Genomic DNA, 17,153 nt, shown 5'->3' with positions numbered 1-17,153 from the left:
TATTATGAGAAAAATCCATATGGTCTGGAGAAAAGGGACTAGCAAAAGTACTGTAATATATGCTGCAAAACAAAATTCCAAGTTAAAGACACTCTCCCTGCAATGCCACAGGCCCCACTTTATCTTACACTCCCTTTGCTAAAACCTTCAACATGGTTAACTGGATAATATTCCCCCGGAAACATATTTCTGATTTTATAGCAGAAGTTGATGGGAAATAAATTCACTTTGTAGAAAATTGCTTTGCAAGCAAATGTGCTAGAATATTTTTATAAAGTGAAGGATATAAGCACTATTTCACTTACATGAAATAAGCAAATTTTTGCTTCCTTTTAAGTCTGAAGGGCAGATGGTGTGTGAACAGAACATGTATGTACTTGAGTAGCATGATTCTAGGTATTGATATATACAATAAAAGAGATCAAAGCTTGCCAAGTAATTACTAAGTACTCTTTCTTTGCATTACACAAACATCAAAATATGTGCTACCTCAACAGCATCACTGCACTGACTGTGCATTTACCAGTTTAAAGTATATGTCTCGATTTCTCAGGAGCTCTTGATGAGTTCCTTGTTCCTTTATCTTTCCATTGTGCAGAACCACTATCAAATCTGCGTTCTGAATTGCAGAAAGTCTGTGAGTGACCACTAGGCATGTCCTTCCCGTCCTGGCTTTATCAAGGGCATGCTGAACCACCTGGAAAAGAGAAAGACCTGTGATCACCAGTTTAAGTTAGATGTTAGTAAACTTATGTAAGTCAAATCAATTAAGGTAATCTAATAACATTCTTTGCTTTATTTGCTTGTCCCAAAAGGAATTGGCCTACTTGTAAAATATTCACCTTACTCAATAGAAATCTAAAAAGATTAACTACAGCTGGGCATGGTGGCGCACACCTGTAATCCCAGCACTTTGGGAGGCCAAGGCAGGCAGATCACCTGAGGTCAGGAGTTCGAGACCAGCCTGATCAACATGGAGAAATCCCATCTCTACTAAAAATACAAAATTAGCCGGGCGTGGTGGTGGGCACCTGTAATCCCAGCTACTCGGGAGGCTGAGGCAGGAGACTTGCTTGAGCCTGGGAGGTGGAGGTTGCTGTGAGCCAAGAGCGTGCCATTGCACTCCAGCCTAGGTGACATGAGTGAAACTCCATATCAAAAAAAAAAAAAAAAAAAGAAAGATTAACTACAGATATATTATGTAAGACTTTCAGCTGGAAAAGCATTTGTGAGAATGAATAAAAATGAAATAGTTGTTTATATGTTAGTGGTTCTAAACTTACAGTGAGGAAGTAGTATTTCTAAGTAGAATTATAGTAGTATTTCTACTACAATTTCTTTGTGTAGTTCTAATACTACTCAAATTTCTACTATTATTTCTTTGAGTAGTTCTAAAGTCAAAGTCAGAAAGGAGTATTTCTAAGCAGTATACCTAAGTAGAATTGTCTAATTTATTTCCCTAATTTTCTCTCATAATTTTGTTTTGTTTTTGGTAGGACTTAGCTGTAGAACTGTCCTGTTAGCATAGGATTTCAGCCAAGAGTGAGGTTATGATGCTATATAGAGAAAGTGGGAGTGGAGGGTGAAAACCCATATTTGTTGAATGTATAAAATGTTCCCAATATGGATATCTCATTTAAATTCTTTCAATAACCTCATAAAATGAGAGTATTTTTATTTTTCTGATAACTGAACTGAGGTTAGGCCAAGGTCATACTGCTAGTAATTGATGAAGTGAGGATTACAGCCCAGATATGTCTGATCCCAAAAGTTAGTTGTTGTTTATTTTTCATAACACACTGTCACTTTAGGAATCAAGAATAATAATCATCTACAAGTAGCAATCATAGGTGGATTAACTGCCTGGGCTCTTAGGTCAGACACCCTCCATTAGAATTTAGAGAAGTTACTTAATCTTTCTAAGCCTTAGTGTGCTAATCTGTAAAATGGGCATGCTAATACAAGAAGTTCATTTGTCATGTTGTTGTGAAGACTGACATAATAGCATGTAATGCATACTCTATAAATGTTAATGATTATCATTCATTTAACCAATGTACTAAATAAGTGCCTACATGTGCAAGAAACTCCTAGGGGATAAAGGACATAGCAAAATCAAACAGCCGGAGAAGCTTGCTGTGCAAGTACATTCTCATGTGTCCCTTTGCTTCCTTGTTTCCTGCTCAAACTAGGCTGAGTCTGTCGAAGGTAGAGTAACTCTCAGGCTCTGACACTGCAATGTAGATTACTCTTTTACCCATACAAATTACCTTATTAGTTTGTTTGGCATCACTGGAATAATAATAAAATTGAAAAGTTATTTTTCTTGGGCTCTTTCCTTGAATGAAAAAACATTTTGAAAATTGGTCCACTTTTGATAATGAGACAAATTTGAGTGAGAAAACCTTTCTGGAACATGAGATTCCCTCTGTCTCAACTCTCTGCCACCTCCCCACCACCTACTGACCTTTCTGTAAAAGCCCAAAGCCTTAATGGGAACTGGTGACCTTAGAACTACAATTTTTTCCAGGCCTTTGTTTTTCCAAACTTACCTTGGTTTCTTCCATGTTATTGGATGCTTATATTTGGTATTATATTCTGAGATAAAAGAAAATGACGTTACCTTCTCACTCTCATTATCGAGGGCTGAAGTGGCCTCATCCAACAATAAAATTTTGGGTTTCTGGAGAAGAGCCCTTGCAATAGCTAGTCTTTGTTTCTGGCCGCCAGAAAGCTGTGTTCCTTTCAGTCCAACTTGTGTGTTGTATTTCTATTATAGGAGCATGCAATTAAGAAAGCAAGTTTTAGTTATTTAAATTAGCATGGCAACTGTGGGCGAGAACCATCTAAATATTTCAAATTTTGCTACTCTTGAAAATTTGTGTCCCAACAAATGTTGAAATCTATTCTTGGGCTTTGTTGCAAATAAATGCTAAAGCCGCAGTAAACACTACCATCTTATTTACATATCCAATCTGATCACAGACAGCAGACCTCTGCCATTATGCTTCCACAAAGAAATTTTTCAAATTAAAGCATAAGAAAAAAATTATCAGCAAGAAACAAGTTCATAGTAAACACAAATACTTTTCCATTAAGTTATATTACCTACTATTTTCAGGCTAAAATGATTCACAGTAGTAAAACAACAGGAAATTATGAGGTTTCTTCACTTTGGCTCTTGCTAAGCCTCTATGGGCACCTCCTTACAGATGCTGGGATGGGAGTCTCAGTGGTACATGCATCTTTCTGGAAATAAGTTAGGTTGGCATCTTTTTTGTTTCTTGAGACAGAGTCTTGATCTGTCACCCAGTCTAGAGTGCAGTGGCACAGTCTCGGCTCACTGCAACCTCCACCTCCCGGGTTCAAGTGATTCTCTGCCTCAGCCTCCCAAGTAGTTGGGATTACAGGCACCCACCACCACGCCTGGCTAATTTTTGTATTTTTAGTAGAGACGGGGTTTCACCATGTTGGCCAGGCTGGTCTTGAACTCCTGATCTCGTGATCCACCCGCCTTGGCCTTCCAAAGTGTTGGGATTACAGGCGTGAGCCACCACGCCCAGCCAGGTTGGCATCTTGAAACAGTCTATTCACCTTTTCAGGCCACTACGTAGTAATGGTGACATTTAGCACTTCACAGTGTTTCATAGTTACTTACTAATAACCCAATTTCTCCAGTGTTTCCCTTCATGGAAGGGTAAAGAAAATTTCACACAAATCTTGAAGCCATCGTGGTCCTCTGAATCACAATTGGTCAGTACAGTTGGGGTAAGCAGGTTCTTGCCTGCTTTTTAGATTGTCCCATTGACTTGGCTTCCTTTCAAGGCTTCACATTGCTTTCTAGTGGCCCTTGGCACTTTTGTAAGAAACATAAACCCTTGATGCCTAGACAAGAATGTGTAGATGGATTAGCTCCATTGAGAAAGCTGGTCCAATGGTAGAGCGGGAAAGAGTAATCCTGTAGCAGCATTTCACGTGCAGCATGTGATTCCTAGCTGTTCATTTTGTGTTGGTAACCTAGAGAAGCTTGAGGGAATTGCCTTTCTCTCCACATCTGACTGCCTTCAGGCAGTGCATTTTGGACACAGTGGGTGTCGCGAACCTGTGGTATAACCTTATAACAAAATGTGTCTACATCATCTCAAAGCTTACTTTTCAATGTAACATGCACAGGTGCATGTTTTATAGCAAACAACAGGTGTCTGAATTACTAAAGCCCAGTAAAAATATCTTCTCTGAAGTGAATGCTCTACAAAGAACACAGACATTCACTGTTTTCTCTGTGATTTATCTGGGACTACTAGCAGGCCTTGGGCCCTTCCTCCTAAAATGCATTTTGTTAAATTTGGAACCATAGGTCAAATTGTGTCTGCTATTCATCTCCAAATGCTGCAAAGTTCATATTTAAATGAGGGGATTCCATTTTTTTTTTTTTTATTATACTTTAAGTTCTAGGGTACATGTGCACAACGTGCAGGTTTGTTACATATGTATACCTGTGCCATGTTGGTGTGCTGCACCCACCAACTCGTCAGCACCCATCAACTCGTCATTTAAATCTTAAACTAAACATTGGGAAGGGAGGTGGGAATGATAATGAGCTCGTAGCCCTTTCTGCCAGCCTCGCTTAAATTGTACGTGAATTCTTCTAGGGCAGCTGAAGAAGTTTCAAAACTACTTTAGGAATCACTTTGCAGCTTTTGGCCTTCTCTGGATTGTAGGAGAGTGTAAGTTTAAAGAACATATTGGATGAAAACTAAATTCAGATGTTTTGCCCACTGTTAAGAACAGATTACAAATGTGGATATACACATTGTCTCAATAGCTACCTAAAAACATTTGCATATATTTAAACTGAAGGTTTTTTATTTTTTATTTATTTATTTATTTTAAATGAAGAACTACAGAGTTTCTCTTTAGCCAAAAATCTGAATCCATTTTCTGGCAATCACTGGGATGGTGAGTGCCCTGAAATCACCTCTTTTATGAGAAACTCAAGGGGTAATGGCTCCTTAATATGAACCTGGAGCTAAAAGTCAGTTGCGTCCTAGAGGGAACACCAGAGTCGAATCCTAAAGCAACTGCATTCTGGAGAATCTCTGCAGGCACTGGGTTGGATTTTCAGGGTGATTCCAGAGGTCAAAGTCCTACTTAAGGATGTGGCTTGACTGGGAGCTGCCACTGGGTGATATTGTGAAGATTAAGAGAGAATCATACCTGGTGTGTGTCTCAGAGGATCCCTGAGACCAAGGTGGTGTTACTTCCACTTCTCTCCTATGCCCCAGGCCTGTATTTCCAAATGCCTGTGGGATATTTCCATGAGATATGTGGTAGATGCATTTCATTACTCTCAGCATGTTGTAAGTTGACTCCTTGCTCTGCACCCTTCTGGTTTGAGCTGTTACACAGATCTACACTTCCTTACCGAAACCCTTAGTTATATATATTTAATAATTCTGATTTTTTTCAACCTTAGAAGAAAAAATTCTATATATTATACATATATGATATATTATCTATATTTAATAGATAATATATTATTTAACACCCCCAGAAGAATGTGGGGAAGCAACTGGTAATCAAATACATGAATTTTGTGCAGATGTATTTGATTATTTGTTCTAAGTGGGATAAATATAAATAAAGGACTATATTATATCCTCACATCGTTTTGCCACCAAATGAATTTTCATCAGCGTAGTTCTTGGTTCCCAGAAGGGCTGGGGAATGAGTGGCTGGTTTCATCTCTTCCTTTTTCCCAGCCAACTGAGCATAAGAGGGCAGCCTTATTCTACCCAGGGTACTAACCGAAGCCATTTAGTAATATGTAGTTTTTCTAGGAATTATCTGATTTTATTTTTTTAAACAATTTTATTTTGGTATCAGTTTTCCTTATGGTTCTACATGTTTTTGGGGGAACAAAGACATGAAGGTAAATTAAAGTTAAAATTTAAAACACTGAAAAATAAGCTACTCTTTTTAAAAAAAGTTAAAGGAAATAACATCTTAATTTTCAAAGCCTGTTGTAAAAAGTTTGCACAATGGATCTTTGCAGCATGTAGTTTTGAGTAAATGTGAGAACTGGTACAATAAAAAGAATAGAAGATAATAAACAATTTAAGAATAAAAGTTAGGCCGGGTGTGGTGGCTTATGCCTATAATTCCAGAACTTTGGGAGGCCGAGGTGGATGAAATTGCTTGAATCCAGGAGCCTGAGTCCAGCCTAAGCAACATGATGAAACCCCATCTCTACAAAAAATACAAAAGTTGGCCAGGTGTGGTGGCATGTGCTTGTGATCCCAGGGAGACTCAGGTGAGCCTGGGAGGTCGAGGCTGCAGTGAACCAAGAACATATCACTGCACTCCAGCCTGGGTGACAGAGTGAGACCTTGTCTCAAAGGAAACAAAAGAATAAAAGTTAAATAGTACAAATATCAATTGGACAGCATTTCACAATACATAAAACAAATTATCGAGATTACGCAGATAACAATCTGACCACAAATTAACAATGCAGTGTCATGGTTAAAAAGGAAGTTGCCACTGAAAGACATTCACAGTGTCACTATATTTATTAAAAAAAAGTGAATCCTTCCAATATATTTAGTACTGCAAACTCTTACCAGAGTAAGGGAAATTGCATTAATGGCCTGTTTCTAGATGGAGGCACCATGTAGTATAGAGAGGAGCTGGTGAGGGAAGGAGTATAAAACAGAGTATGGTGACTATTGGCCTCCACCAAAGAACAGGGCTCTAGATTATTAGTTGTTTGATCTATTGGTTGTTAAACTTAACTGTCTCCCTTTAAAGTGAGATAGAAACTTAGTTTATAAAAATTACATGTAAAAATTTGCCTCTGCATGAAAGTATCTCTATTTTTATTTTATTTAATTTATTTTATGCGTGTGTGCGTGTGTGTGTGTGTGTGTGTTGCAAACACTCAGATACTATAAACACTTGAAGTTATAATTATCCCTCTCTGTGCACTGTTTTTGGATTTGTATCAGTGCTTGCACTACCTAAGGCTTCTCTACAGTTAGCCAAGGTTTTTGACTTTTCTGAGACTTTGTGCTAATTGTCACAGTCAATACAGACATCAAAGTGATAAAAATGGCAGGCAAGGATCTTATACTCTAGTGTGGAGGGGAGACACTAAACAAATAACTAAGTACTCAGGGTAATTTTCAGACTGTGATACATGCCCTGAAGACAAAGTGATAGGGGATAGGACTGGTGGGGACTTTTAAAAATAGGATGTTTAGGGAAAGCCTCTGCAAAGGTAACATTTGAAAAGGCTTGAGAGTTAAGGCATTTCTTCCTGGGTGCGATGGCTCACGCCTGTAATCCCAGCACTTTGGGAGGCCGAGGCGGGTGGATCACCTGAGGTCGGGAGTTCGAGACCAGCCTGTCCAACATGGAGAAACCCCATCTCTACTAAAAACACAAAAAATTAGTCAGGCGTGGTGGCACATGCCTGTAATCCCAGCTACTTGGAAGGCTGAGGCAGGAGAATCGCTTGAACCCAGGAGGTGGAGCCGAGTGAGCCTAGATTGCGCCATGGAACTCTAGCCTGGGCAACAAGAGTGAAACTCCGTCAAAAAAAAAAAAAAAAAAAAAAAAAGAAAGTTAAGGCATTACTGTGCCAAAAGTCAACCTAAGGGAGGTCTAGGCTGGAGCAACAGCAAATGTAAATGTCCTAAGGTGGGGAGCAAGTTGGTATGTTCATGAGGCAAGAGAGACCAGCTCAGCTGCAGCAAAGTGACTGTGTGGTGAGGTTGTTGCTGGGGAAACAGTGGGGCCAGATCACAGAGGCTTCAGCAGCCCCTCCCCATGGGGTGTCTGGGCTTTATTCTGAGTGCACAGGGGAGCCATGAGGCAGTCATAAGCAGGGGAGGGATAGGATCTAATTGGTTTTTAAAAGATCCCTCTGATTGCTGTGAGGAAGAAAAATGATAGAGGAGCAAGACTGGAAGGCAGATGAAGAGGCTACCGCAGTAGTGGGGCAGGTCATAGTGTGGACCAGCCACAGTGTAGATGGACAGAAGGCAAATATCAGAATGTGAAAGTTAATCCAGTGAATATTAATACATTTTGGTCTTGGGAAAATAGTCACACGAAAATCTCAAACTTGGTTTTTCACATCTGACTTCATGTTTTACATCTAACTTTAGATTCTGGCAATAAATAAATTGTATAATCCAAGGAATACATAAAAACAATTGTGTAGGCCCAATAGCTTCTTAGGCTTACTTGGCAGCTTTGTAATTCAAGATTTCAGAAATTTTCTTACCTCAGGGAGACCTTCAATAAAAGAATGGATATTTGCTGCATTTGCTGCTTCTTTGATCTCATCTAATGGCACCACACGGCTGTTGTCACCATAGGCAATGTTCTCAGCGATGCTGCAGTTGAAGAGCACAGGCTCTTGAGATACGATTGCTATTTGGGAACGGAGCCACTGTACATTCAATTCTTTTGCATCCACGCCATCAAACAGCTGCCAAAAGCAGAATGGAGAATGGTGTGTTAAGATCACACAACTGTATCATGTTACAGTTCCCTGTATTCAAACACACACAAATCATAGCAAGAAGGATAGGAATTCAAGCTATTTCAAAGTATATGAGCCAAGGAAGGCTCATAAATGATATGTTGTATAGAAGCAAACAGCATATAACTCACTACTGCCCCCTCCGCTGTAACAGGACCTGACTTTCAGAAACCCCTGTGAAAAGTATGTGGAGATGATCGAGTACTCCACATGTAAAGCTGTGTCATCTTGCACACAGCCATGTTTATTCACATAAATAGATAACAGCACTCAACTCATATTTGATGAGCATGCTCACTACGTGAGGGGGACTCTTCCAGTACCAGCGAAATAGTAGTCAATAAGAGAAAGCTCTTTCCCTTTTGTAGCTTATATTTTAGCAGAGAAGGATGCAATAAACACATGAACAAATGACTCAATAAACTCAGGAGAGGAAAGTACCCTGAAGACAGGGTAACAGGGTAGAGCGACTGAGGCAGTGGGGAGGGTATGGAGAGGCATGAGAAGGGGGTTGTCCAAGAAGGCCTTAAGGAAAGGATGTTCAGACTAAGACATGAACAGTGAGAAGGAGCCTGCAAAGGGGACATTCTGGGCAGGGCAATAGCTAAAAAAAGGTTCATAGGTGTGTTTAAAAAACATGAGGAGACTTTGGGAGGCTGAGGTGGGCAGATCACTTGAGGCTGGGAGTTGAAGACCAGCCTGGTTAACATGGCGAAACCCTGTTTCTACAAAAAAAATACAAAAATTAACTGGGCGTGGTGGCACACGCCTATAATCTCAGCTACTACTCAGGAGGCTGAGGCATGAGAATAGCATGAAGTCTAGAGGCGGGGGTTGCAGTGAGCTGAGATGGTGCCACTGCACTCCATCTTGGGCCACAGAGCGAGACTCTGTCTCAAAAAAACAAAACAAAACAATAAACGCACAAAAAAAACCCCCAAAACAGGAAAAGCACAGTGCATGATGAGGTGGGGAGTGATAAGAGAGGAGCTTGGAGTGGGAGGCAGGGGCCAGGGCATCAAGGACCTGATTGATGGCATAGACTCTGGTATATTCTAACTGTGGAAAGTTCAGAGGAGGGAGTGTGCTATGCTATGTGTGAATAGATGAGTGTCGCCTAGTTCAAGGGAGCCCTCTAGGACTCCGTTGAGTCCCTAAACTCTGTTTTACAAACACTCACTGAGAATCTGTAAGGGTGAAAGACTGTACATTGCAGGAGAATGAGGACTAACACGGCAGTCTGAGTTTTAGGAACTTTTTTGTAGGGGCAGGAGGCAGGACAGGAAGCTTAGTGTAGGTGTGCTGATGTGGTGGTGGGTGGTGGCGGGAGGACAAGATAATGGAAAAACCACAATATAAGGTATAGTAAGACAAGTGCCAGGTAAGAAAAAAAATCCTTAGGTTCAAAGGATGAAAAGGATGGAGAGATTACATTATTTTAGATATTAGAAGCATGACTTCATGGAGCTGATTCCAATAAGCCTTAACCATGCATAAGGTTTCGACGGTTGGGAGGTGGGGATGAGTGGTGGGAAAGCAGAAGCCTGAACTAAGGAGGTGGAGGACAGTGTTCTCTCTGTCTTAAACCAGAACAGAATATGGAGCCACGATGTGAACATTAGACCTGAACTCCAGCACCCACGTTCTAAAGTAATTCCACGGCTAAGATCAACATTTCTGCTGCCAGAATTGTTGAAGAATCTTTGGACCTTTGTACTTCACTTCAAAGTCCCAACCATCATTTTTGTGATGGTTTGCTTGTCCTCTTAGTTAAGGGTTGAGATAGAGATTTTTTTTCTTTTTAACTTCTGCATTGTTTGCCCCACCCAAACCAGTGGGGATGCTTAAGCCCTAGTGAATGTTTAAGAATAGGACTGCTAACCCCCAGATTAGGTGTGTTTCAATTCAGTCTTACCACTTGTCCTTGCACGGGGTCATAAAATCTCTGCAGAAGTTGAAGAGAAGTGCTTTTCCCACAGCCACTGCTCCCCACAAATGCTACTGTCTTTCCTTGCTGAATACTGAGGGATAAGCCGCGGAGGATGAAAACATCTGGGCGACATGGATAGAAGAAAGAGACTTCTCGAAACTCTAAATTCCCTTCACATGTGTCCTGTGAAAGGAAGTTGACAGAGTTGAGAAGAGTGACTTGGGAAGGTTGTAACACACTGTTGCATACTGGCTAAGTGCTTTTTTAAAATTGTGCATGTTTCCATTGCCCTTTTAATTCTAAACATGTATGCATCTCTGTAGAGCTGTTGACTTCAAGTGGGTTTCTGTCACTTTTTTTTTTTTTTTTTGAGACGGAGTCTCGCTCTGTTGCCCAGGCTGGAGTGCAGTGGTCCGATCTTGGCTCACTGCAAGCTCCACCTCCTGGATTCATGCCATTCTTCTGGGACTACAGGTGCCCGCCACCACACCTGGCCAATTTTTTGTATTTTTAGTGACACAGGGTTCCACCGTGTTAGCCAGGATGGTCTCGATCTCCTGACCTCATGAATCTGCCCGCATTGGCCTCCCAAAGTGCTGGGATTATAGGCGTGAGCCACTGCGCCCGGCCTTCTGTCACTTTTGTTTATATTTTTTTGTGTCTGTGTTTCTTGTTATCTTCACTACTGACTTCACTGAGTTTCTAAAAACCACTTGCTTCCTTCAGCTTTGCTGCACAGACAGTTCCATTCCGCAGTTAGTTGTTTGACCAGTTTATCTGAGTAATACATTTTTTCTTTTTAATTTGGTTTGTGCTTTACAAACCTTTATTACTTAATTCAGAAAAGCTGGGGTTCTCATAAACTATATATATAAGTGTAATTTTTGTAAGGTGGGCCATGTTTTATAGTGAAGGTACAGTATGTTTTGAATTCTGATTTATCTTTCTTATTTTATTTCAATTTTATTTTATTTGAGATAGGGTCTAGCTCTGTCACCCAGGTTGGAAGGCAGTGGTGCGATCTCGGCTCACTTTAACCTCCACTTCCCAGGCTCAGGCCATCCTCCCGCCTGGGCCTCCTGAGTAGGTGGGACCATCAGCATCTGCCACCATACCCAGCCAATTTTTGTGTTTTTAGTAGAGATGGGGTTTCACTATATTGCCCAGGCTGGTTCCAAACTCCTGGACTCAAGCAATCTGCCCACCTCAGCCTCCTGAAGTGCTGGGATTATAGGCGTGAGCCACCACGCCCGGCCCTATCTCTATTTTCAATTGACCATTATTTGGCAGTGACAGTTGCCTAAATGTTTAGTTTTCTCTCTATGCATCAGTCTCTTTACTGGTTAATGATTTCTAAACCAATACTCATCTACACCCAGGATATTTAAAAAAGACTTTCCAGAACTATCACTAAATGATTAACTTTCCCTTTATATATTTGGTTCGTAAGATTTTAAGTTCTTTTGATCTTTGTGTTCGTCTCAATTGCATTTTAAGTCTTATTAATTTTTGTTGTTAGAGTAAACAACTAACGAGTAAGTGGATTTCTGTGTGTGTGTGTGTTCGTGTGTGTATGGTGGTAGTGATGGCTGGATTTTAAAACACATCCTTACAGTCAGGTTTACTAGTCATGTTCGACCCATTCTGAGCCCATCATATATAGGTAAGAAGCAAGGGCAGGTAGGGGTGAGGAGCATCAGAAAAAAAAAATTGATATTATTTTCTTGTTAAAGGAATTTGATGTTAAGATGTGGTTAAGAGATCTGGAAATAGAAAAAAAAAATCTGGAAAGATATTTGCCAAAATTTAAGAGTAGTGTAATAGTAGTTTCTTTTATCTTAGTCAGTATTTTCCATTTGCCCCCTACAACCTATGAATATTATTTGTATAAAAAGCTTCTTTTTGTTTTATTTATTTTTAAAAAATTTTTTGGTGTACTTCCCTCTCTGCATTTGTATAAAAAAGGTTTTAAAACACCAGAATACGGCCGGCTGTGGTGGCTCACGCCTGTAATCCCAGCACTTTGAGAGGCCGAGGCGGGCGGATCACGAGGTCAGGAGATTGAGACCATCCTCGCTAACATGGTGAAACCCCGTCTCTACTAAAAATACAAAAAATTAGCCGGGCGCGGTGGTGGGCGCCTGTAGTCCCAGCTACTCTGGAAGCTGAAGCAGAAGAACGGCGTGAATCCGGGAGGCGGAGCTTGCAGTGAGCCGAGATCGCGCCACTGCACTCCAGCCTCTCCAGCCTGGGCGACAGAGCCAGACTCCGTCTGGAAACACGAGGAATTCAATTAGTTTTGTGTATACTCTAGTATATATTTTGTATAACAGTGCGTAGAGGTATTCTAGAAAACTTCTAAACTTTAATACATTTATCCTTACTATTTTTAATTGTAAATTAAAATATGCCCTGCCCAGATTTTAATTTTTAAAAGCATAGAGGGATATTCAGAAACATTTACATACTAAATTAAATAAAGATTAGATACATTAATTTTATAGCCTTTATAAGAAATACTTCCATAGTCTATGCCATGCCTATGGTTCTGTAAGGACATAGATCAGTGAGATACTCAATTCCTCTATTATAATCTGCAGAAAGAAATAGAGTAGCAATACTGTTATACATATAAATCTTAAATTAAAAAAATAGCTTCTTACATCCTTGACTTTCCAACAGACAAGAAGAAAATCTTATTTGGACTGTGACATGTCTTTGAAGCATTCTATTTTGAGCATTTCCAGATATTTCTGTCACTAACAGGCACTCTTCTTAATAATTGTGTAGCTCTAGTAATGCTGTATTATTTTAAGCTATCATACATATATATCTACTATTAAAATTCTAGAGGGAAATAATTATAAATTAAAAACATTTAAGTATATACCTAATGACTATTTTTATTTTAAAAATCAAAATGTCTAGAAATGTCCTAAAATTGAATATCTATTTAATGTATAAGACTATTATTGAGAGACTTATTTTGAAACTATACACCTTACCTATTATTTCTCTTTTAATATTCACAGTCTTTTAGAGTTTGAGGCTAAATTTGTTTGTGTGTGTCAATTTAATAGGTATGCTTTCCTTTTTCTCCCTTTATGTTTATAAATATATTTCCCATGAAAAACGGTGTCTGAAGCAGCAGAATATTGTTTACTTTTCATGTATTATCAGAGAAAAAAAAACCAAATAAACCTTAATAAGAATCTTCTTCCAAGATCAAAACTTTTGTTTCTAAATAGAATTCAGTATAAGAAGCAACGTTTTTTTCCAAGAACATTCTCATAGCATCAGGCATATAAATTAAAAGCCTATATTTTAAAATATGAAATATACATTTTAGTAGTAGAGGTAAAAATTTGATTAAGACAAGACTCCTTTTCCCCATTTGCAGCCATAAAATTATTTTATACAAACTTATAACTCCTTATGTTACTATGACATTATCTTTTGCAGAGTTTTCCAAAGAATGCCTTCATTTAATAAGTGGACATTTGTTTTTTATTTTTTTCATTTATATTTTCATTTTATTTTTTCAACTGTTATTTCAGATCCAGGGGGTACATGTGCAGGTTTGTTATCTGGGTATATTGCATAATGCTGAGGTTTGGCATATGAATGATCTTGTCACAGAGGTACTGAGCATAGTACCCAATAGCTACTTTTGCAGCCCCTGCCCCCTCCTTCCCTCCCTCCCATCTTTAGTAGCTCCCAGTTCCTACTGTTGCCATCTGTATTTGGACATTTAAGATCATAGTTGTGCTTACTGGCTTTTTCCCTTCTTGGCTGTGGCTGTCTATAGTTGGTTTCTTTTCCAACAAGGCAAACAGATGTGCAGCCCCCGATTTGGCTTTGGAATATTCAGGAGCCAAAACAAGTGTTTCTCCAATGGCCATAGCTCCATATGCAATTGCAGTACAAACTCTATCAAAAGATAAAGCATTTGAATCTTAGGTCCATCGATCCATTGTAAAACAGTAGAACTCTAAAAGTAAAGAAAAAAGCAGGCACAGGAATATAATCTTTTGATGTAGACAGCATCCCTTACGCTGAAGGCCCAACAACAGTTATCTCTTTAAAAAAATTCTGCCATGTGGTAATCATTCCTTGCTCTGTACACCAAAATGACCTTTGGAGCTTGGGTAATCTTAAAAATGCCTCTTCCAATTAGAGCCACAGATCAAAGTTCCCAACTAGTGAATATAAAACTTCTTAGCCATCTTGATATGAGGCTTGCTTGCTTGGAGATTTGACAGATAATTCAACTGACAATAGGAAGAATGAATCTCCAGTAGTGAGATCTGAATTTACACAGTAGATATGATTTTTTGTTTGTTTGTTTGTTTTGCATATAATGCAGTTAGGACAGATAACTGAAGCTAAATGACTGGTTATCTGTCTGATATGCTACATGATTTCGACAGCAAATCATGGGGATCGTATTTTCCTCGGGTTCCCAAAGCAAAATCTGACTTAAAAGACTGAAAGAAGAACTTTGATCTTTTAGGTTTGTTACTGATTATGATCTCCGTTTCAAAACATGTTAATTATAAAATGGTAAGTATGCAAATGATGTTTGGAAGCACACAGAATATTTACTCGATTGTGGCACAGGACCTGACCGTGGTTAAATATTTTCCCCCTCATTTTCTATTTCATTTTAGATATGAAAGTACTGTACTAGAATGCAAAACAATGCATCTTAGTAACAAAGCTAAAGGCACAATTAGGCTAAAACTGGACCAGTGTCACTGGCAATATTTAAACATTAGGCAGTAAAAGGACATCACAGAACCCAGTTGCTTGTTTGCAGTGCTGGATAACAGCAAAGTAAACACGTCTGGGCTCCTTGTGAATTTCTCCCTCGATGGGGCCTACCAAAGGGTAGATGTTGATGCTGATACAATCTCTTCAGTGACCTAGACCTCAGATCCTGAAGTTTGTTGGCTTTACAAAGATCAAACACAGTATAAAATGTAAAAACAAAAATAACACTAAAATAATTGTTACTTAGTTCTGTGATATCAAGACATTTTTAGTACTGATATTTACAGAAAGTGTTTAAAGCTCAAAATGCCATTTAAATTATTTGATACCCAGCTATAAACATCAGAAATGGTTACCGAGTTTAGGTAACCCAATCAGAAGTTTGTTTGTTTGTTTGTTTTAAATGTGGTTTTAATGCAAGGAAAAATCAGACTGAGTCACACTTAAGCCTCAGTCTGATCCAAGAATCAGCAGATGAGCTGGGAAGATAATTGGATTATGAGTTAGGAGACCTGGTTTCTAGTCCCACACAAGTAGAGCCTTCTCTGAAATCAACAACTGAGAAAATAGCTTCTTCCCATGATTTGAGATATGCCAAATCTCTACCTGTCCTAACATTTCCACTATAAAAGTAATGGTAAGCATTAGACATAAATGTCCAGAGGCGGACGTCCTTGTTAGGTCGCTCTGAAAATGGAAATATTCATGAGAAAGAGAGAAGGGCCTTCAACTCAGAACTTGTGTTTGTGGGAGGTAAATGACCCAAAGGATGGAGAATAGAGCAGGAAGCAAGGGTTCAGTAGAGAAGGGAGAGTACGAGCAAAGGCCTGATTCTGTCTTTATTGAGTGAGTGCTGAGAGAAAGGTAAGTGGGATGAGGGCTGATGCTGATGAGAGTTATGTTGAAGACCCTGGAAGAGAAGTGTGGACTTTGAGGTAATGGACTATCTGGGGTTGAGTCAGGGACACTAATCTTCATCTTTTTTTTTTTTTTTTCCTTTTTCTTTTTTTTGAGGAGTCTTGCTTTGTCATTCAGGCTGGAGTGCAGTGGCATGATGTCAGCTCACTGCAACCTCCGCCTCCTGGGTTCAAACAGTTCTCCTGCCTCCACCTCCTGTAGCTGGGATTACAGGCGTGCACCACCACGCCTAGCTAATTTTTGTGTTGGCCAGGGTGGTCTCGAACTTCTGACCTCGTGATCCGCCTGCCTCAGCCTCCCAAAGTGAGGGATTACTGCCCAGGGACAGTAATCTTTAGGCTTTTTCTGCAGGTGGATTCTGTATAAAGGTAGGCCAAGGCCCACACATGGAAAAAACTGGACTGCTACAGAATTTGTCCTTACCTAATCAGACCCAATTAGCGAGGGTGAGCTAAACTTTCAGTTCCACTCAACAAGTACTTATTGTAGAACAACCCGTGCTGTAACTCCATAACATAGTTAAACCAGATCCTTCAAATCTGGTTTAAACTCCTGGAGGCATTTGAACTGAACGCCTAACTGGGAGAAATATACAGGGCAACCTCTCATGCCACTGTTGGTCCTGAGGAGTTTCACCCATTTGGGATATATAAAGAGGAATAATTTAGTATCATGACAAATATTTCAAAGTCACTAATGGGGCTGGGTGCAGTGGTTCACGCTTGTAATCCCAGCACTTTGGGAGGCTGAGGTGGGTGGATCACGAGGTCAGGAGTTTGAGATCAGCCTGGCCGACATGGTGAAACTCCATCTCTACTAAAAATACAAAAATTAGCTGGGTGTGTTGGCACATGCCTGTAATCCTTGCTAATCAGGAGACTGGGGCAGGAGAACTGCTTGAACCTGGGAGGTGGAGGTTGCAGAGAGCCGAGGTCATGCCACTGCACTACAACAAAACAGCAAAAAAAAAAAAAAAAAAAA

General features: G+C 39.7%; 1 protein-coding gene across 1 annotated transcript in view; it reads right to left on the bottom strand.

The window, feature by feature from the left end:
• Positions 1–450: 450 nt before the first annotated feature.
• The window catches only part of ABCB5 (ATP-binding cassette, sub-family B (MDR/TAP), member 5), a 135,227-nt gene continuing 118,524 nt past the window's right edge, over positions 451–17,153 (bottom strand). Inside the window, exons 23-27 of the mRNA XM_011944166.1 lie at positions 14,255–14,411; positions 10,467–10,664; positions 8,291–8,497; positions 2,624–2,770; positions 451–697 (exon numbers count right to left, since the gene is read on the bottom strand). Of these exons, the coding sequence (XP_011799556.1) occupies positions 500–697; positions 2,624–2,770; positions 8,291–8,497; positions 10,467–10,664; positions 14,255–14,411 (907 nt within the window). The 3' untranslated portion in view covers positions 451–499. The remainder of the gene's footprint in view (positions 698–2,623; positions 2,771–8,290; positions 8,498–10,466; positions 10,665–14,254; positions 14,412–17,153) is intronic.

This window comes from Colobus angolensis, unplaced genomic scaffold (genome assembly GCF_000951035.1).
Source record: "Colobus angolensis palliatus isolate OR3802 unplaced genomic scaffold, Cang.pa_1.0 Scaffold229, whole genome shotgun sequence".
Lineage (NCBI taxonomy): Eukaryota > Metazoa > Chordata > Mammalia > Primates > Cercopithecidae > Colobus > Colobus angolensis.
Note: the sequence above shows the minus strand (reverse complement) of the source record. Positions and strands in the feature narration are given on the sequence as shown.